Here is a 22,610-nt window from a genome sequence, read left to right on the forward strand (position 1 = left end):
ATACAACCCTAGTTTGTGTAATCTCTCCTTGTAATTTAACCCTTGGAGTCAGGTATTGTTCTATAAATCTACATTGCACTCCCTCGAAGACCAATATATCAGTTGTGGTGCCCAGAATGGAACACAGTACTCCAGGTGTGGTCTAACCAGGACTTTGTGTAGCTGCAGCATAATTTCTAACCTCTTGTATTCTAGTCCTTGAGATATAAAGGTCAGCATTCCATTATATTGTCGTTCCTTCATCATCGCTGGGTCAAAATCTTGGAACTCCCTTCCTAACAGCACTATGGGAATACCTTCACTAAGCAGACTGCAACGGTTCAAGGCGGCGGCTCACCACCACCTTCTCGAGGACAATTAAGGATGGGCAATAAATGCTGGCCTTGCCAGCGACACCCACATCCCAGGAACGTATAAAAAAAATTAGCCTTTTTGATCATTTTTTGTACCTGTACATTTTAATCTATGTATCTGAGCCCCCTAAGTCTCTTTGGATCTCCACTGCTTCTAGCCTTTCACCATTTAGAAAGTACCCTGTTCTATCCTTTTTAGGTCCAAAGTGGATGACCTCACACCTACCTATATTGAAATCCATTTGCTGCAGTTTTGCCCATTCACTTAATCTATTATCTCTTTGTAATTTTATACTTCCATCCACACTGCTTACAATGCCGCCTATCTTTGTGTTATCAGCAAACTTGGATATGTGGCTCTCTATCCGTCTTCTCAGTTAATTACAGTGAATAGTTGAGGCCCCAACACAGATCTCTCTGAGACGCCACTAGTCACATCCTGCTAATTAGAGTACCTGCCCATTATCCCTACTCTGTCTCTTGCCACTCAAGCAATCTCCTAACCAGGTCAATAATTTGCCTTCAATACCATGAGCTTCAACTTTAGCGAACAGTGTCTCATGAGGGACTTTATCAAATGCCTTCTGGAAGTCCATATAAATAACATCCATAGATATTCCCTTGTCCACTACTTTAGTCACCTCTTCAAAAAATTCAATCAGGTTTTTCAAGCATAACCTACCATTTACAAATCCATGCTGGCTCTCTCTGACCAGCTAAAATTTTTCAAGGTGTTCAGTCACTCCATCCTTAATTATAGACTCTAGTGATTTTCCCGACAATACATGTTAGGCTAACTGGTCCATAATTCACTGGTTTCCTTCTCTCACCTTTCTTAAATAGAAGAGTGACGTGCAATTTTACAATCTAAAGGAACGGTTCCTGAATCGAGAGAACTTTGGAAAATCATAGTTATGGCATCTGCAATGTTCTCATTTCCTTTAAAACCCTGGGATGAAAACCAGCTGGTCCTGAGGATTTGTCACTCTTTAGTGCCATTATTTTCTTCAATACTGCTAATTTGCTTATGTCTATTTGGTGTGTCCTTGTCCTTGATTCAATATTAGTTTCCTTGAGATGTCTGTCCAGCATGCTCTTCCTCTACTGTAAATACTAATGCAAAGTAATTATTTAACATGCCTGCCATTTCCTTATTTTAATTTATAATATCATCATTGTCAGTTTTTAAGGGGCCCATATTGCTCTTAACCACCCTCTTTTTCCTAATATAATTGTAATAGTTTTTTGCATTGATTTTGATACCCTTTGCAAGTTTCTTTCATATTCTCTTTTTGAAGCTCTTACTATCTGTTTTGTCACCTTTTGGTGTTGTATATCCATTTGCCAGGACCTGTGCTATTTTTTGCATTCTTGTATTGATGGGCCTTCAATAACCACAAAACTAGAAGTTATAGACTTAAACAAGTTGGTTTTTAATCACTAAGATCAGAGCTAACATCTCAACACGCCGACTGGTTCACAGGAATGAGTCATACAGATCCTGGGATCTTTATGTAAGAGAAGTCAGGGGCGGAGCCAAGAGCTGGAACCTTCCAGGTTAGTCGGGAAAGAGGAAGTGAAACTATACACAGTGGGGGAGGGTAATATACATGAGTGGTTCTAGGACATATTGTTGCAGAAAACTATCCTGAACACACAAGAAATTCGCTACCTTTCTGATATGAGCTTGTCTGTTTATCTCAATCTATATGGAAGTTAAAATCCCCCATTAAAACCACTCTGCCTTTACTACATGCCTGTCTAATTTCTGCATTAATACATTCTGCCACTTCACAGCTGCTACCAGGGACCCTATACATAACACCCACGACAGTTTTAAATTCTTTCTATTTCTTAATTCTCCACTGCCTGCTGGCCTCTCGTTATATCATCTCTTATCATAGAAGTAATTTCATCCTTAATCAATAATGCTATTCCTTCCCCTTTACCAGATTCCCTATCCTTCCTGTAGACCTTATAACCTGGTATATTTAGTTCCCAGTCCTGACTGACTTGTAGCCATGATTCAGTAATGGCTACCATGTTGTACCCTCTAAGTTGAATTTATGCCTGCAATTAATTCAATTTGTTCCTCATACTCCGGGCGTTTGTATAAAGAACACTTACTTGGGTCACACACCCTAACCTGTCCTTCTGCTCTAATGTTGTTTTTCTCACATTTCTTATTTCTCATGATTTAATTACTTTACATCTTTTAGTTTTCCCTTTACCTGTAGTGTCTACCACACAATTTCTGACTATTACTCTACTCTCTTCCTTTTCATTTGTTTTAGAATTATTATTTATGCTACCTTTTCCACCTGCGCCCTCCCCAATTACCAAAAACAGATTCCCTGCTCATTTATGTCATTGCTGTTAGTGGGACTTTGCTGTATGCAAATTGGCTACTGCATTTCCTACATTACAAAAGTGACTACAATTTAAAAGTATTTAATTGGCAGTGAAGCACTTTGGGATGTCCTGAAGTCATGAAAGGCACTATATAAATGTAAATGTTTTATTTTCTTTCTATATGAGTGCAAGTTCTTGTGGCTCTTGTGCTGAAATACTCTGGTATATTTGTGTATGTATATTGGTATATATGTAATTTATCATCTCTTTCTTCATCCCACGCAGTAAGGTCAAATCTAGAGGTATTATCAATGGGATGCTAATGCTCCCAACCTACACATTTTACACTTTCTGAGGCTCACTACTAAACACAGGATCAACCAGCCTTGCTGGTTGACTAACAGTCATCACGATGAAGCAGGTAGCAGCTCTGCATTCACTCCGAAGATAGAATAAGATGCATTTCCCCCTACTATGATAAGCATTTCACTAATATACAAGCATGGGATAAGTCATGGGATAAGCCAGGTTGCTCCCTATGGTAGATAAGGTGGTTAAGAATGCATATGGGATACTTGCCTTTATTAGCTGAGGCATAGAATATAAGAGCAGGGTGGTTATGCTTGAACTGTATAAAACACTAGTTAGGCCACAGCTAGAATACTGCATGCAGTTCTGGTCACCACATTACAGGAAGGATGTGATTGCACTCGAGGAGGCGCAGAGGAGATTTACGATGATATTGCCTGGGCTGGGAAATTTTAGCTATGAGGAAAGATTGGATAGGCTGGGGTTGTTTTCTTTGGAACAGAGGAGGCTGAGGGGAGACCTAATTGAGGTGTATAAAATTATGAGGAGCCTAGATAGAGTGGATAGGAAGGACCTATTTCCCTTAGCAGAAGGATCAACAACCAGAGGGCATAGATTTAAAGTAATTGGTCAGAAGTTTAGAGGGGAGTTGAGGAGAAATGTTTTCACCCAGAAAGGGTGGTAGAGGCAGAGACCCTCGTCACATTTAAAATGTACTTGGATATGCACTTGAAGTGTCATAACCTACAAGACTACAGACCAAGTGCTGGAAAGTAGGATGAGGGTGGATAGCTCTTTGTCGACTGTGGTAAACCACTTTTATCGTTCACTATCGTTACACTATAGTTATCACTGTTATATCGTTACTCTATGGTTATCACTGTTCACACTGTTGTATCACTATACGAGGTCGCCTCTTGTCACGCTGCTATACCTGGGCTGACCACTGCTGACTCCGCCCATGACTCCACCTACCTGCCCAGGTATAAAGGTAGTCGACTGGCTGGCATTCCTCCTTGTTGTATCTGATCACCCACGAGGGTGGGCTCTGTTATTTAGCCAATAAAAACCTATAGTTACTTTCTTAACTCGTCGCTTTTCATTGGATGAATTGATAGGTATATCAATTTTATTGGCTAAATTTTAAAATGTCGACACCTGAGCAGTCAAACGACCAGCCAAGCGACCAGCCAGACGCCCAGCTACAACAGCCACAGCAGCCGGCCTGGCTGCGAGCCCTCAGACCACCGTACCTGGATCTAAACCCACAGGCAGCAAACTCAGCCCTCGACTTCGAACACTGGCTGAGCTGCTTCGAAGCCTACCTGGGAGAATCCGGCGTGCCTCAGAAATCCATGCTAAGAGTTCTGAACGCCCAAGTGAGCCCTAAAGTATTCGCACTCATCCGGGACCTTAAAACATACGAGGACGCCATCAACCGGCTGAAAAGACAGTACCAAACCCCGGTAAATTCCATGTATGCCAGACACCTCCTAAGATCCCGCCCGCAACAGCCAGGAGAGCCCGTGGAGGAATTTTTACGGGTGCTACAATCACTCGGCAGAGACTGTAACTTTAAAGCGGTAACGGCGGCAGAAAATACTGAAGACAATGTCCGTGATGCCTTCGTGAAAGGCCTGCGGTCCGACTACTCACGGCAAAGACTACTGGAAGCAAGGGACCTCGACCTGGACAAAGCTGCAGCCCTCGCTCTCTCTCTAGAGGTGGCCCATCGGGACCTTGAGGCATACTCAAGGTACTGTAACTCGCGACCCTGGGACTTGGGACCGACCCCGACCGTGATACCCCCCGCAGCAACCCCCCTGGGACCTACCTCAGCGTCGGCGTCCCGGACCCGATTGAGACCGCCACCCCCGGTACCGGCTCCGACATCGGACCCCCGCGATCGGGCCGCCGGCTGCTGCTTCTGCGGCCAGGCGAAACACCCGAGGTCGCGCTGCCCAGCCAGGAACTCTACCTGCTCAAACTGCATGAAGAAAGGCCACTTCGCTAAGGCCTGCAGAGGTGGATCATCAGAGGCCAGCAGTGCCTCATGCGAGCTGTGGGGGCGGCCATCTTCCTTCAAGGCAACAGAGGCCAGCATCCCCACGTGAGTCATGGGGGCGGCCATCTTTGATACAGGCAACCGACACCAGCAGTGCCTCGTGAGTTATGGGGGCAGCCATCTTCTCCGCCATTTTGTCCAACCTCGTGGGAGACGCCATTTTACCCACCACGCCCGACCGCCACCGTGCCTCTAGACCTGACTACCGCCTCAACCGCAGACTACAACAACTCGCTCAGCTATACACTAGCCTCCGTCACACTGGACCAGGCCCGCCCGCATCACCTGTCCAAGTCGATGATGGACATCAAAGTAAATGGCCACGCCACGACCTGCCTGTTCGACAGCGGAAGCACGGAGAGCTTCATCCACCCAGACACGGTGAGCCACTACTCCCTCCCTGTCCTGCCAACGCGCAACCGGATCTCGATGGCATCGAGGTCACACGCCACAGACATCAGCGGCTACTGTGTTGTGACCCTGTCGGTTAAGGGTACGGAGTATAAAAATTTTAAACTCCTCGTCCTGCCCCAGCTATGCGCTGCCGTCCTACTAGGCCTAGACTTCCAATCCCACCTCCAAAGCGTCACGCTAGCATACGGCGGACCCCTCCCCCCACTCACAGTCGACAACCAGCAGATTTTAAACCGCCCACCGCGTAACACCTGCGGCCTATCCACCCTCAAGGTCCCGCCACCTTCCCTGTTCGCTAACCTCACCCCCGACTGCAAACCCGTCGCTACCAAGAGCAGGCGGTACAGCGCCGGGGACAGAGCTTTCATTAGCTCCGAGGTGCAGCGTCTCCTGAAGGAGGGCATCATCGAGGGGAGCACCAGCCCCTGGCGTGCCCAGGTCGTGGTCGTTAAGACCGGCAATAAAAACCGCCTGGTCATCGACTACAGCCAGACCATAAACAGGTACACCCAGCTGGACGCATACCCCCTTCCCCGCATATCTGATATGGTCAATCAGATTGCGCAGTACAGGGTATTCTCCACCATCGACCTTAAGTCGGCCTATCACCAACTCCCTATCCGCCCTGAGGACCGCCAGTATACAGCCTTCGAGGCGAACGGCCGCCTCTACCACTTCCTTAGGGTTCCCTTCGGCGTCACCAACGGGGTTTCGGTCTTCCAAAGGGAGATGGACCGGATGGTTGACCAGAACGGGCTGCACGCCACATTCCCCTATCTAGATAACGTCACCATCTGCGGCCGCGACCGGCAGGACCACGATGTTAATCTGGAGAGATTCCTCCGTACGGCCCAACGGCTGAACCTCACCTACAATAAGGATAAATGTGTGTTTAACACCTCGCGCCTTGCCATCCTCGGCTGCGTAGTAGAGAACGGAGTCATCGGCCCCGACCCCGAAAGAATGCGCCCCCTCATGGAGCTACCCCTCCCCCACTGTCCAAAGGCACTAAAGAGAACCCTGGGGCTCTTCGCCTACTATGCCCAATGGGTGCCCAATTATGCGGACAAAGCCAGACCCCTCATGAAGTCCACATCCTTCCCCCTTACGGAGGAAGCGTGCGCAGCCTTCTCCCTCATTAAGGGAGACATTGCCAAGGCCACTATGCACGCAGTGGATGAGTCCATCCCCTTCCAAGTTGAGAGCGATGCATCCGACTTCGCCCTAGCCGCCACCCTTAACCAGGAGGGGAGACCGGTGGCCTTCTTCTCAAGGACCCTACAGGGCCCTGAGATCCGACACTCGTCGGTCGAGAAGGAGGCCCAGGTGATTGTGGAGGCGGTACGACGCTGGAGGCACTACCTGGCAGGCAAACGATTTACCCTCCTTACCGACCAACGTTCGGTCGCTTTTATGTTTAATAACAAGCTGAGGGGCAAAATCAAGAATGACAAGATCTTGAGGTGGAGAATCGAGCTCTCCACCTACGATTATGATATCTTGTACCGGCCAGGTAAGCTGAACGAACCCCCCGATGCTCTGTCACGAATTACATGCGCCAGCGCGCAAAGTGATAGACTTCAGACCCTCCACAACGACCTCTGCCACCCCGGGGTCACCAGACTTTACCACTTCATTAAGGCCCGCAACCTGCCCTACTCCATCGAGGAGGTCAGGACCATGACCAGGAACTGCCAGACCTGTGCCGAGTGCAAACCGCACTTCTTTAGGCCGGACAGAGCAAGCCTGATCAAGGCCACCCGCCCCTTCGAGCGCCTGAGCATCGACTTTAAGGGGCCCCTCCCGTCCTCTGACCGTAATGTGTACTTCCTCAACATTGTTGATGAGTACTCCTGTTTCCCCTTTGCCTTCCCCTGCCCAGACATGACCAGTACCACGGTCATTAAATGCCTGAACGACCTCTTCGCCTTGTTCGGGTTCCCAAACTATATACATAGTGACCGGGGCTCCTCCTTCATGAGCGAGGAACTCCGTCAGTTCCTACTAGCGAGAGGTATTGCTGCAAGCAGGACCACCAGCTACAACCCCCGAGGGAACGGCCAGGTAGAAAGAGAGAACGCGACGGTATGGAAGGCCGTCCTCTTAGCCTTAAAGTCTAAGGGCCTCCCAACCTCCCGCTGGCAGGAAGTCCTCCCGGCAGCGATGCATTCCACCCGGTCACTACTTTGCACTGCCATCAACGCCACCCCCCATGAACGAATGTTTGCTTTCCCCAGGAAGTCGACTACGGGAACCACGCTACCAACCTGGCTGACCTCTCCGGGGCCCGTCTTGCTGCGAAAGCACGTGAGGGCCCATAAAACGGACCCCCTGGTCGAGAGGGTGAACCTCCTGCACGCCAGCCCCCAGTACGCCTATGTGGCATACCCAGACGGGCGGGAGGACACAGTCTCCTTACGAGACCTCGCACCCTCGGGCACTCCGGAGACACCACCTTCACCCCCCCCCCACCACCCCCCCAATTCCAGACCAGGTAGACGGCATGCCGGAACCCCATGAGCCTTCGCCGACCACGCAGACACCAGCATTAACACCGGATAATGCAACACCGCCGCTGCGATGATCAGAAAGGCTTACGAGGCCTCCGGACAGACTGACATACCAGAACTGGTAGTACACTTCACCCCGCCGGACTCAAATCTAAACAAGGGGTGAATGTGGTAAACCACTTTTATCGTTCACTATCGTTACACTATAGTTATCACTGTTATATCGTTACTCTATGGTTATCACTGTTCACACTGTTGTATCACTATACGAGGTCGCCTCTTGTCACGCTGCTATACCTGGGCTGACCACTGCTGACTCCGCCCATGACTCCACCTGCCTGCCCAGGTATAAAGGTAGTCGACTGGCTGGCATTCCTCCTTGTTGTATCCGATCAACCACGAGGGTGGGCTCTGTTATTTAGCCAATAAAAACCTATAGTTACTTTCTTAACTCGTCGCTTTTCATTGGATGAATTGATAGGTATATCATCGACCAGCACAGACAAGATGTTCCAAATGGCCTCCTTCTGTGCTGTAAATTTTTATGATTCTATGATGTATCCTATAAAGATTGTGCCACTGCAACAGTGTATTTCCAGAGCAGCCACAATACAATAGAGTTTAAAGAAATATGACAAGAATCTGAACATTTCCATTCAGCTTTATATCACTCATGACACAGGAGTTCATAGCTAACTACCTGGCAAACATTCCACTTTTGCTGCTTGTTGACTTTTTTTTTTAATTAACCCAAATTGATGCCATTGCTTCTAAATATGGGCCTCAAATACAACCCTGATACGAGGCAGGATGTTACTATTAACCTTCATGATTCTTAAAGGACAGATCTTCAATTAGCTCCCAGTCTGTGGGCGGCGCTGTGATCCTCCCGGTCTGTGGGCGGCGCTGTGATCCTCCTGGTCTGTGGGTGGCGCTGTGATCCTCCCGGTCTGTGGGCGGCGCTGTGATCCTCCCGGTCTGTGGGTGGCGCTGTGATCCTAAATAACAACAGAAAATGCTGGAAAAACTCAGCAGGCCAGGCAACATCCATGGAGAGAAATTAGAGTCAACGTTTTGGGTCAAAACCCTTTATCAAGACTAAAGAGGCGCAGGGAATGAAATAGATTAAGAGGCCGGGCTGAGAGAGAACAAAAGAGAAGAGACATTAAGAGGTATTCAAAATGAGACGAGATGGTGATAGGACTAGTGGAGACAAAAGACAGCTCTAGATTAGGTGTGAAATGCGCTGGCAGAATGAGAGACAGCTGCCATGTGGGAGAGAGAAAAAAAAAGGAAAGGGGGAGGGAAAAACCAAAACAAAGGTGTGGATAAAAAATATAAGTAAAAATGTAATAGGGGCCGAGGTTATGAGCTGAAATTGTTGAACTCGATATTGAGTCCGGAAGGCTGTAAAGTGCCTAATCGGAAGAGGAGGTGCTGTTCCTTGAGTTTACGTTGAGCTTCCGTGGAACAATGCAAGAGGCCAAGGACGGTGAGGTCCGAGTGGGAATGGGGCGGTGAATTAAAATGACAGGCGACCGGAAGCTCGGGGTCACCCTTACAGACTGAATGGAGGTGTTCCGCAAGGCGGTCACCCAATCTGCGTTTGGTCTCCCCAATGTAGAGGAGACTGCATCGTGAGCAGCGAATACAGTATACTAGATTGCAAGTACGGTCTGTGGGTGGCGCTGTGATCCTCCCGGTCTGTGGGCAGCGCTGTGATCCTCCCGGTCTGTGGGCGGTGCTGTGATCCTCCCGGTCTGTGGGCGGCACGGTGATCCTCCCGGTCTGTGGGCGGCGCTGTGATCCTCCCGGTCGGTGGGCGGCGCTGTGATCCTCCCGGTCTGTGGGCGGCGCTGTGATCCTCCCGGTCTGTGGGCGGCGCTGTGATCCTCCCGGTCTGTGGGCAGCGCTGTGATCCTCCCGGTCTGTGGGTGGCGCTGTGATCCTCCCGGTCTGTGGGTGGCGCTGTGATCCTCCCGGTCTGTGGGTGACGCTGTGATCCTCCCAGTCTGTGGGCGGCGCATCCTCCCGGTCTGTGGGTGGCGCTGTGATCCTAAATAACAACAGAAAATGCTGGAAAAACTCAGCAGGCCAGGCAACATCCGTGGAGAGAAATTAGAGTCAACGTTTCGGGTCAAAACCCTTTATCAAGACTAAAGAGGCACAGGGAATGAAATAGATTAAGAGGCTGGGCTGGGAGAGAACAAAAGAGAAGAGACATTAAGAGGTATTCAAAATGAGACGAGATGGTGATAGGACTAGTGGAGACAAAAGACAGCTCTAGGTGTGAAATGCGCTGGCAGAATGAGAGACAGCTGCCATGTGGGAGAGAGAAAAAAAAAGGAAAGGGGGGAGGGAAAAACCAAAACAAAGGTGTGGATAAAAAATATAAGTAAAAATGTAATAGGGGCCGAGGTTATGAGCTGAAATTGTTGAACTCGATATTGAGTCCGGAAGGCTGTAAAGTGCCTAATCGGAAGATGAGGTGCTGTTCCTCGAGTTCACGTTGAGCTTCTGTGGAACAATGCAAGAGGCCAAGGACGGTGAGGTCCGAGTGGGAATGGGGCGGTGAATTAAAGTGACAGGCGACCGGAAGCTCGGGGTCACCCTTACAGACTGAACGGAGGTGTTGTGAGCAGCGAATACAGTATACTAGAATGCAAGTACGGTCTGTGGGCGGCGCTGTGATCCTCCCGGTCTGTGGGCGGCGCTGTGATCCTCCCGGTCTGTGGGCGGCGCTGTGATCCTCCCGGTCGGTGGGCGGCGCTGTGATCCTCCCGGTCTGTGGGCGGCGCTGTGATCCTCCCGGTCTGTGGGCGGCGCTGTGATCCTCCCGGTCTGTGGGCGGCGCTGTGATCCTCCCGGTCTGTGGGCGGCGCTGTGATCCTCCCGGTCTGTGGGCGGCGCTGTGATCCTCCCGGTCTGTGGGCGGCGCTGTGATCCTCCCGGTCTGTGGGCGGCGCTGTGATCCTCCCGGTCGGTGGGTGGCGCTGTGCCTGGAGGTTTCCCAGGTTTGTGTGTCGTGTGGGGACAAGCCGCAGCGGGAGTTCGGTAAGTGAGTGTCGGGGTTACAGATGGGCATCGGTGAGAGTGGACCGAAATGTTGGAACCAGTTGCTGTGCTGCGGGTTGCCTGACAGCTTGTCCTCGGCGCAGTCGGGATTGGCCGCGGCCTATATTGAGAATCAAGGCTGGCTTTGAGGTAATGGGGAAAATGCATGACATGTCGAGGAGGCCAGGGACTGCAGGCGGCTGTCCTGGAAAGGGAGCGGGGAATTGGCCGGTGGCGAGAAAACACACGGTGGCTGTTGTTCTGAAGTAAACTCCAAAGGTCGAGCGGATCCGTCAGCATCTGAGCAGGGGGAGCCCCAACCCGCGGGTTGCTACTGGAGGGTCTGCGGCTGTCACTTGCATTTATATAATTCACAATTCACAATTCAAATCGCTTTATTGGCATGATAAGGTACATCTTATGTTGCCAAAGCATCAAAATACATTTATGGTTGAACACATAAACGCGGTTCTATTCATACAGTTTATAAATATAGCGCCTTTCACCACCGGACGTCCCAATTTACAGTCACTGAAGTACAGTCACTGTTACAATTTGCGCACAGCAAGCTCCCACAGAGATGTTGGTTGAGGGATACCGGGATAACTCCCCTGCTCTTCAAAATAGTGCCATGGGATCTTTTATGTCCACTTGAGAGGGCAGACCGGGCCTCGGTTTAATGTCTTATCCGAAAGATGGCACCTCTGACAGTGCAGCACTCCCTCAGTACTGCACTGGGAGTGTCGGCCTAGATTTTTGTGCTCAAGTCTCTGGATTGGGACTTGAACCCACAACCTTCTGACTCATGGTACCCACTGAGCCACAGCTGCACTTGAGAGAATCCCATGCTTTTGTGTTTACAAACTGGGCCTTGCTGTGAGCTTGCTCCATTTGTTTCTCCCCATTAACTCCTGTGACCCTGGGGAGAGGATGTGCTCTGGGATAGACTCAATGGCTGTCGGCTGCACTGTTCCTTGAGGTGCTTCCATCCCAGTGTATAAATAGGTCAGTGGCTTTCAAATATTTCTATATTAGTGGACCCTCTTGAGCGTTTAACCTCGTTCATTTCCTACAGCTTTCCTAGAGCCAAAGAAGGCGATATTAGGACAGGTGACCAAAAGCTTGGTCAAAGAGGTAGGATTTAAGGAGCGTCTTAAAGGAGGCGAGAGAGGCACAGAGGTTTAGGGAGGGAATGCTAGTGCCTATGGCCGAGAAGGCCGCCAATGGTGGGGCGAAAGAAGTGGGGGATGCACAAGAGACTAGAGTTGAAGAAATGCAGAGTTCTCGGAAGATTGTAGAACTGGAGGAGGTTACAGAGATAAGAAGGGACAAGGCCATGGGACATAGGAATAGGAGTAGGTCATTCAGCCCTTCGAACCTGCTCCACCATCCAATGAGATCATGGCTGATCTACGACCAAACTCCATATACCTGCCTCTGGCCCTATTCCCTTAATACCTTTGGTTAACAGAAAGCAATCAATCTCCAATTTAAAATTAACAATTGATCTAGCACCAATTGCTGTTTGTGGAAGAGAGTTCCAAACTTCTACCACCCTTTGTGTGTAGAAGTGTTGCCTAATTTCACTCCTGAAAGATCTGGCTCTAATTTTTAGACTATGCCCCCTAGTCCTAGAATCCTCAACCAGCGGAAATAGTTTCTTTCTATCTACCTATCTGTTCCCCTTAATATCTTGAAAACTTTGATCAGATTATCCTGTAACCTTCTAAATTCTAGGGAATACAACCCTAATTTGTGTAATCTCTCCTTGTAACTTAACCCTTGAAGTAGCATTCTGATAAACCTATGCTGCACTCCCTCGAAGGCCAATATATTCATCCTGAGGTGTGGTGCCCAGAACTACTCTCAGTGCTCCAGGTGTGGTCTAGCCAGGGTTTTTGTAGCTGCAGCATAACTTCTACCCCCTTGTATTCTAGTCCTCCAGGTATAAAGGCCAGCATCCCATTAGCCTTTTTGATTATTTTCTGTACCTATACATGACATTTTAATGATCTGTACCTGGACCCCAAGTCTCTTTGGACATTCAATGCTTTTAGCTTTTCACCACTTAGAAAGTACCCTGTTCTATCCTTTTTGGGTCCAAAGTGGATGACCTCACATTTGCCTACATTGAAATCTATTTGCCACAGTTTTGCCCATTCACTTAATCTGTTGCTATCCGTTTGAAATTTTATGCTTCCATCTACACTGCTGACAATTCAACCTATCTTTGTGTCATCGGCAAATTTGGATATATGACTTTCTATGCCGTCATCTAAGTCGTTATAAGTACTGTGAATAGTTGAGGCCCCAACACAGATCCCTGCGGGACACCACTAGTCACCTCCTGCCAATTTGAGTACCTATCCATTATCCCTACTGCCTGTCTCCTGCCGCTCAGCCAATTCCCTAACCAGGTCAATAATTTGCCCTCAATTCCGTGGGCATCTACCTTAGTTAACAGTCTTTTATGTGGAGCAATTTGAACATAAGGATGAGAGTTTTAAAACCAAGGTGTTGCTGGACCAGGAGCCAGTGTAGGACAGCGAGCACAGCATTGATGGGTGAACGGGACTTGGTGCGTGAGGATCTGAGCAGTAGAGTTTTGGATGAGGTCAAGTTTATGGAGGGTAGAAGATGGGAGGCTGGCCAGGAAAGCATTGGAAAAGTCGAGTACGGAAGTAACAAAAGCATGGGTGAGGGCTTCAGCAGCAGTTGGGCTGAGACAGGAGTGGAGGTGGATGATTATTACGGAGGTGGAAGTCTTTTATGATGGAGAGGATAATAGGGGGTCACTGTTTAAAACATTCTGCCCATTTAAGACAGAAATGAGGAGAATTTTTTTCTCACAGAGGGTCGTGAGTCTTTGGAACTCTCTTCCTCAGAGGGCAGTGGAAGCAGAGTCTTTGAATATTTTTAAGGCAGAGGTAGATTGATTCTTGATAAGCAAGGGGGTGAAAAGTTATCGGGGGTAGGCGGGAATGTGGAGTAATCAGATCAGCCATGATCTTACTGAATGGCGGAGCAGGCTCGAGTGGCCTACAGCTGCTCCTAATTCGTATGTTTGTATGTATGTTTGTATGTCAATAAGATCCACGAGATGAGGGAGCGATTGCATCAGTGATTTACCTGGGAAATGGTGAGAGCTTTCATTATTTCCTTCAATTGTTAGTGCTTATGGAGCTGAATCGTTTTACTGCAATTATGCAGGTTGTGAGCTGGCATCCTTTGGTGCACTATATTTGAAGTGCCAAGCCTTGCCCTCCTTTTCTTTTCCCCCACCCGCCCCCCACAAGGTTTCTCTCCGTTTCTTCCAGCTGTTGTCAACTGAGTGTCTCACCTTTTTTTTTCTTTTATCCCAACCAACCAAAATTTTAGTCTCTCTCTTCCTCTCTCCCTCTCGCTCCCTCCTCTTCTTCCCAAACCAACCCACCGTTGAGCCTGTGGTCAGGCTGAAGTCATCCAGCTGAAATGATATCTTCAAGTTGGAGTAGCAAGGAGCTAGCTGGGTGGCTGGGAGAAGAGTGACTGGGAGGCTAGATTTTTCATCATGGATCTAATTATTACTGAGTGAATATGTATGGTACTTGTGGCTGGAGAGGAACCAGGCATCTATGGCATTAAGTGTTAGGGAGCAGCAGCCTGTCTCTGTCAAGAGCAGAGCTGAAGCACAAGGTGAGTTCCTGGAGCAAGAGGGAGGCTGTGACCTTAAGTTGCTGTTGGGAGGAAGGAATCAAGTGGGAGGCTAGGCAAAGAATGAGCTATCTGCACTGCCTAGAGCAGGATGGCAGTCAAAGGGATAGTAAACTCTAGTAGATAGAAGAAAGAAAGACACTTAGAATTATATAGAAATTACAACATGGAAACATGCTGCTCGGCCCAATCAGTCTGTGTTGGTGTTTATTCTGCACATGAGCAGCAGCCCTAATTCCATGTGCACACTCTGTCTCCATATACCTTTATTCCACCTATTTAACCTATTCTTGAATGTTGACATGGTCTCTGCTTCAGTCAGTAACTCTGGTAGTGCATTGCACAATCTCACTACCCTCTCTGCTCTCTGTGGGGAAAAAAAACATATTTAGTCCTGCTCTCTATCCTAAATCTTTGATATTTAATTTTATATTTATGTCCCCTTGTTCTGGACCACTCAACCACTGGAAACAGTCTGTTTCTATTCTGTCCCATCCCTTCATAATTTTAAACATTTCTATCAAATCACTCTTTAATCTCTTCTGCTCTAACAAAAACAGTTCCAATTTTTATCTTGGTATTTGTACTTCCTTATACCAGGCAGCATCCTCGTGAACCTGCGCTGTATCCTCTCTCGTTGCTTCAAAATCCTTCCGATTGTATGGAGTCCAAAACTGCACACTACTCCCACTGTGGCCTTGCTAAGGTTTTATACAGATTCACCATTGCATCTTGATTTTTATATTCCATACCTCTTGCTGTAACACACTGTATTCCATTAGCGCTTGTTGCCTGTTTTGTTTACCTTTTTGTTTGTGAACCTGAACCCAAAACCCCTCTGCTCTTCAACATCATATAGCTTGCCCCAATTCAAAGTATAATTCTTACTTTAAAAAAAATGTACCACCTCATATTTACTGACATTGAATTCCACTGGCCATATTTTTGCCCATTCCACCATCTTCTCAGTGTCCCCTTGTACAGTAGCTTCCTTTGATCCTCAAAATTATTTACTGTGCCTCCTATTTTAGTAGCCCCTGCACATTTGGACTCAGTCTCTCCAACTCTATATCCAAATCACTGATGTATACAGTAAACAAACATGGTCCCAGAACAGAACCTTGTGGGACTCCACCACGCATCTCCAGCTATCTGAAAACGGCCCTTAACTCATACTGTTTCCTCCCTTTTAACCCGTTTTTAAGCCAATTTATTACTTCCTCATAATTCCATACCCCTTAATCACCTGCATTTATATGGAGCCTCAACATGTCTCAGAAATGTCTCAAAGTGCTTCACATACAGTGAGTTAGTTTAAGTACTGTGACTGTTGAGACTGACAGAAATAGGGGTAGTTGGAGACTTGATAACTGAGGGAGTGGATCTGTGTCACGAAGTCAATGTAAGCAAAGTCAACTTATCTGTAGCCACAACTAATCATATTGGAGAGAGGATAGGAAACTACAGGTAGGAATAATTACATATTTGTCGGCTGTTGTCATGTCGGGGCAAATGTTGGAGGGGAACACTCATTGGGTCCTTAAGGATGGATATGAGAGTATAAATAGCACAGGGCTGTGAGGTAACATTCTTGCACTTTGTGGTAGGCAGAGAGAGGGTGAAACTAACACGAAAACTGAGAGTTAATTGGTTTGCGGCATGGTTCAAGAAAAATGATGCATAGTTCATAATGGCTGGGATTGTTTAGGGTACAAAGGGAGCTGGTACAGGAGTGATTGGTTGCAATAAGACAGGCAACACAGAACTAACTATTGGGCACCATTTAAACAAGATGGGGGGGAGGTCATGGTTTGGTCTGGAATACATAAGAACAGGCAGAATAATAGAAATAATCACGAAAGTGCCAAGAATGCATAAGGAGTATTAAATTATTCAGCAGCAAGACCAGACAACCAGATAGGGAGTTAAGGAGCAACATTGGATGTATGTACATGAGTGCTAGAAACGTTTGAAATAAAGCAGTGGAACTGGAGACACTGGTGCCAACCAGTAATTACAGTTTCACAAGAATTGCAAAAAACATGGCTAACCCAGGATAGCAACAAAGTCATGTTTTGTCAGCCATTGGTCCATCTAACCCAGTGGTTCTCAAACTTTTTTGGTTGGAAGGACCATTTTTCAAGTGGATTAGTAATCATGGACTCCCCAATCTAAATTATAATACGATATAATCCTCATAATATGAAAGTGCTACATGTAGAGTGTTTATATATAGACTTGCATTTATATAGCGCCTTTCACAACCACCAGACATCCCAAAGCGCTCTAAAACCAATGAAGTACTTTTTGAAGTGTAGTCACTGTTGTAATGTTTTAATAATGCTTTTAAGAAAACAGGTATTTTCTTACAGATATCAGTGAGATGGGTGTGCCTGCTTCTAACTGCAGAGCCTGCCTATCCTTGGTGTGATGTCTAGTTTTCCAAATCTCAGTTTTGTTCCAAAATGTTGCAATCTTGTCACTCACTTGGAGTATAGTTATATTACCCCCTTGTATTGATACTGTACCAGGATCTTTTAACAATGAATTGCAATATAGCCATGGTGACATTTACAACACCGGAATCCCTCAAGTATGTATGTATAAACGGAAAGTGATTTTAAAGCATTGTTTTTTTTAAATTACAAATAGAAACATAGAAGATAGGAGCAGGAGTAGGCCATTCGGCCCCTCGAGCCTGTTCCGCCATTTAATGAGATCATGGCTGATCATCCAAACTCAGTACCCTGTCCCTGCTTTCTCCCCATATCCCTTGATCCCTTTAGCCTTAAGAAATATATCTAACTCCTTCTTGAATATATTTAATGAATTGGCTTCAACTGCTTTCTGTGGTAGAGAATTCCACAGGTTCACCACTCTCTGGGTGAAGAAATTCCTCCTCATCTCTGTCCTAAATGGCTTACCCCTTATCCTTAGACTGTGACCCCTGGTTCTGGACTGCCCGACCATCGGGAACATCCTCCCTGCATCTAGTCTGTCTAGTCCTGTTAGAATTTTAAAAGTTTCAATGAGATCCCCTCTCATTCTTCTAAACTCCAGCGAGTATAAACCCAATCGACCCAATCTCTCCTCATACGTCATTCCTGCCATCCCAGGTATCAGCCTGGTGAATCTTCGCTGCACTCCCTCCATGGCAAGAACATCCTTCCTCAGATAAGGCAACCAAAACTGCACACAATACTCAAGGTGTGGTCTCACCAAGGCCCTGTACAACTGCAGCAAGACATCCTTGCTCCTGTACTTGAATCCTCTCGCTATGAAGGCCAACATACCATTTGCCTTCTTAACCACCTGCATGCTTACCTTCAACGACTGGTGCACAAGGACACCCAGGTCTCGTTGCACTTCCCCTTTTCCCAATCTATTGCCGTTCAGATAATCTGCCGCCTTGTTTTTGCCACCAAAGTGGATAACCTCGCATTTATCCACATTATACTGCATCTGCCCAATCACCCAACCTGCCCAAATCATACTGGAGTTTCTCTGCATCCTCCTCACAGCACACACGCCCACAAATGCATTGGTTATTCAGTGTATTCACGTATTGCCCAGATTATGTCAGATTTGCTGCTTGGCCAGCCCTTGACCATGGACAGACAGATCTAATGTAATGTATGCCCAACTTGCGGGGCTTGCTCTTTTTGGCCATGTCCCAGTGCTGCTGCAGCCGGCTGGTAGTCAGGACAGAATCTTTGTTTACAGACAGTTGGATGCTCTCTGAACAGCTAGCCCTGCGCTTTTCTGCCTCCTGTTGCTGGCGGTGGCATTGCAGCCACTGCTGGCCCACAGTCTTTCTTCCCTCCCTCCTTCTCCTCCTCTTGCTGCAGCGCACAGCCGCTGCTATGGTAACCATTCACCGCCCTGTTCAGCAGCGCTCGGCCGCTCCGTACCGGCTCGCTCTCCATCACTAATTGGGGTTTTTCTATTTCCTCAAATCAATGAAACTTGTGACGGAGGCGATTTAGTTCCCAGACCCCCTGGAAAGTCTCTACGGACCCCAAGTGTCCGCGGACCCCAGTTTGAGAACCACTGAACTAACCTACCCTTCCAGACCTTCCATTAGGTTCCTTATTGTGATTCTAGAATTAATTGTTTTGTTTTTCATCCATTTCTTTTTTTAAACTTGCTACTTTTTTGTTCCACCTTTCCCACTGGGATTCTTTTGCACAGTTCTATCACCCTCTTAAAATATTGCCAATATTTCTTATTTTCCTTCAACACATTTATATTGTCTAGTCCTCAAATCCTGTATCAAATGGAATAAGTTTCCTAAATTCAAATTGGCCAAACCCATTAAAAATCTTAAAAGACCTCTATCAGATCCTCCCTAATCCTCTTCTCTAAAGAGCAGAGTTCTAGGGTAGACAATCTTTCCTCATAACTCAGCCCTCTAACTTCAGAAATCAGCCTTCTAGTTCTCCTCTAGAAACCTTCACTAATTGCACAGCTCTTTTGTAATATGGATACCAAAACTGAACACAGTACTCCAGATATGGTCTCGCCAAGGCCTAAGTTGTAAGTTACACTCCAGCTATATATCCCAATAGTTTCTTTGGTTCACTGTCCACAGGCAGTCAAGAAAGCAATGGTTTTAATAACCTCGCCATCAAAAACCAAGATTTATTCTCTGCTGTATATTATCATTTAGCGTACATATGCTGCATTTTTGATTCTTCTACCTAATCATAAATTTACACTTGTTTGTGTTGAATTTTGTCTGCCATCTGTTTGCCCATTGACCTAACCTGTCCAGGCCCCTTTAAACTATTACACATTGGTTAGAATTATTAGTTACTGCACCTAATTTTCCGTCGTGTACAATACAAGTCAATATTCCCATCTCTTAAATCATTTATAAAAGACATGAACAACAGAGGCCGCACGTAACATTGACTCCACTTGCAGTAGCAGGGGCAAACTTTGACCGTGTTGTAAAAGAACTAATCAGTGGTGTACACTGAATTTGTCAGAGACTGGAGGTGATCCTTGAATGGAAATGAACTTTGCTCATGTAAACTGAGCAGAGCCTGGTAAAGAAGCTCCATCGAGTGTGAGAACTAGTTTGCTGAACTACACTGGCACATTCTTTAAATTGATTTTCTTTGGAACCCTAGATGGAAGACGAACTAGAGGAGAATATAGATCAGGGGCTCAACCCAGACTGAAAACGCAGCCACTGCCCAGGTTTGTGACTAATGTAGTGATAATGTATAGAATTTTAGAAGCTTTGTCCTTCTGTCAAAAACAAAATAGAGTCCACCTTTGAGAAGTCTAGCACTTCACCAAAATAAAAGATAGCTTTGTGTTCATAAGTTTATGGGTATTGAGTTGGATGTTCTGTTGACCTTTAGGAGTGGCATTCCACAGTAATTCCCATTTTCTATCGCCTCCAGAACTCCGGAATCTGAGGTAATGGAGACCAAGATTGGTGAATGTTGTTGTTGGGGCCCTGCAATTCTGTTCAGTATTTTGGCAGATGCAGTACTATAAGACAATGAGATGACATCATGATTTCTCAAAGTTTTGCTCCATGAAGCTTTCTGAGTATCCTCCATTGTATCTCTGAATTCTCGGCAGAAGCAAGGTTTGTTTTATTTAGAACAGCGCTAGAAGTTCATGTGCTTTGGGAGGCAGTGAAGTAGGTAATAAGTTAGAGGGTTTCCATCGAGGTCTAGGTTTCTTGTTTAAATGTATTGCTTCCTGTCTTCATGTTGTCCAGTTGTCATGTGTCACGTTCCAGGGGTTGAAAGGCATTCATTCACATGTCGATAATTTCTCCACCTAGTTTTTGACCAAGTGGAAATTTGGGCTTTGGTTGAATTTCTGCCTGTTAGTATTTTCCATCCATCTCAAGTTGGTTGGAATATGTTTTCAACACAGTTTAAAAAGCCACCAATTGTTAAGGGGCAGATGCAGATAGCTTCAGAAATTTGTGGAAGGGATTGCTTGTGATAGCTGCTATGATCTTACAGAGGAAGCGTACAATAGAGAATGGGAGGCGCATCTTGAGTTTTGCACAACTAGTCAAAAATCCACCTGCGCAGCCTTTCTGTCCCCAACCTGGAAGATTTCCCCCCCCCCCCCCCCCCCATGCACATCTGATAGAACAAATTAAAATTAACTGTTCATTGTATTCAAGGGAGCAACAACACTGTCCTAAGACTGAGATATATTGAGCATTGCAGTACTATTAAAAATTCAAGCTGAGTGTGAATTAATGATCTGAACAAATCCTGCAGTCAGAGGGACTTATTTTCGCTCTTATCCCCAGAGAGTGGATTGGTAGTACTTCTGAAGATGTCGGACTCAGACAGTGATGAGGATCACGAGCAGCCGTTCTCTCTCACTGGCTTTCTGTTTGGGAATATCAATGAGGATGGACAATTGGAGGATGACAGCGTTCTTGACAAGGTAACGTGCCTGATGAGGTATAATCACTGTTGTATCATAGCAGGATAGAATGTATATAACAGTCTCTCCATGTGTGCACCTAAAGAGCAGGATTAAATAGACTGGCAGGTAGATACTGTCACTACAGACGTCCATCTTCCTGTTTATATCATTAAACCCGTGGACTGAAATAACATTATGTAAACTATTGTATGAGTAAATAGCTTACACTATTAATGGCCGTTAGTCTTCATTGCATGAAAGCACCAAAAGATTTGTCATAGACATGAAAAGATATAGGTTGCATCTGGAAGGAAAATTTCATAATGCCTTAAAGCAAAAGAAAGCTGCCAGAAGTGCTTTCAATGTAAAGCGTCTCATAGCCTTAATATAAACAAAATATTCTAACTACATAGGATAATTTTCTTCTACAGATTTATCCACAGATACCTGCTATTTGGAATTTCAGTGAATCACTGTGGAGTCTCCACTGCAGCTGACAAACCCCGTATGCTTCAGCATTATTGGACAGCTGGGTTATGTTGAAATCCATCACTGACATACAACCATTTTACATTATTCTGTCTCTAGTCCTGAGCTCCACTGACAGCAGTTTAGCCAGTAAATGGTATTCCACAAGTTATGTCATTCAGAAGGTTTTGCCCATCACTTCCATTACCCTGTCCTTGCTAAACTTCACTAGCTCTCTATGCCTCAGTGAATTGATTTTAAGGGATTTGTCCTTTCAAATCCTTCCGTGGCCTCACTGCACCAATTCTCCTCCAGCCGTACGTGCTGCATGCACCTTCTGCTCCTTGACATTAATCTATTTCTCGTGCTCTGCTCCCTCCGTTCCACTATCAGCAGCCGCTTTTCAGCCATTAGGCCCCTGCCTTCTGCACCTCCCTCACTAAATACCTTCACCTTCCCATCTTCCTGTTTTCAAAAGCCTCCTTAAAAAGCATGTTTTCGGCTTAACCACCCCCCTCTGCCCCCCCCCCCCCCCCCCCAACCAAACTCCTTCCCTATGTTTTCTCTTGTTCCCTGTTGTTCATTTTCCACTTCTTTCTTTTTCTCTGTAAAGCCTTCGTCTACCTGAAAAGCACTATAGGAACGTAAGTTGCTACAGAAGTAGCCATGTAAATACATTGGCCCGGGATTTGCGGTGGGTAATAACAGTGAACGAACAGATTTTGCTTTGCCCCTTTGACACTGACCGCAATTTCAGGATGTAGTGCATGCACATCCTAATGCGGAAATCCTGAAGTTGCAGTCAGTCATTCACTGCTCCAACACTGGCTATGTTGTGGCCCCTCGCCACCCTGCCCCCCCAAATAGCCAGCAATCAGTGAAACTGATAAAAACCTGGGCTTTTCCGTGGTAATATCGCTGTTTAAAAAAAAAAAACATTAAAAGTTAGGCCTTGTTGGATTAGGTGTAACTGGGGTT

At 46.5% G+C, this 22,610-nt stretch overlaps 1 protein-coding gene across 1 annotated transcript in view; it reads left to right on the forward strand.

Annotated features, from left to right (window-relative positions):
- Positions 1-10,968: 10,968 nt before the first annotated feature.
- The window catches only part of taf1 (TAF1 RNA polymerase II, TATA box binding protein (TBP)-associated factor), a 125,895-nt gene continuing 114,253 nt past the window's right edge, over positions 10,969-22,610 (forward strand). The window contains exons 1-3 of the mRNA XM_085998007.1: positions 10,969-11,057; positions 19,886-19,955; positions 21,043-21,182. Of these exons, the coding sequence (XP_085854133.1) occupies positions 21,069-21,182 (114 nt within the window). The 5' untranslated portion in view covers positions 10,969-11,057; positions 19,886-19,955; positions 21,043-21,068. The remainder of the gene's footprint in view (positions 11,058-19,885; positions 19,956-21,042; positions 21,183-22,610) is intronic.

Source organism: Somniosus microcephalus, chromosome 1 (assembly GCF_052327205.1).
Source record: "Somniosus microcephalus isolate GS21.2 chromosome 1, FLI_Smic_1.0, whole genome shotgun sequence".
Lineage (NCBI taxonomy): Eukaryota > Metazoa > Chordata > Chondrichthyes > Squaliformes > Somniosidae > Somniosus > Somniosus microcephalus.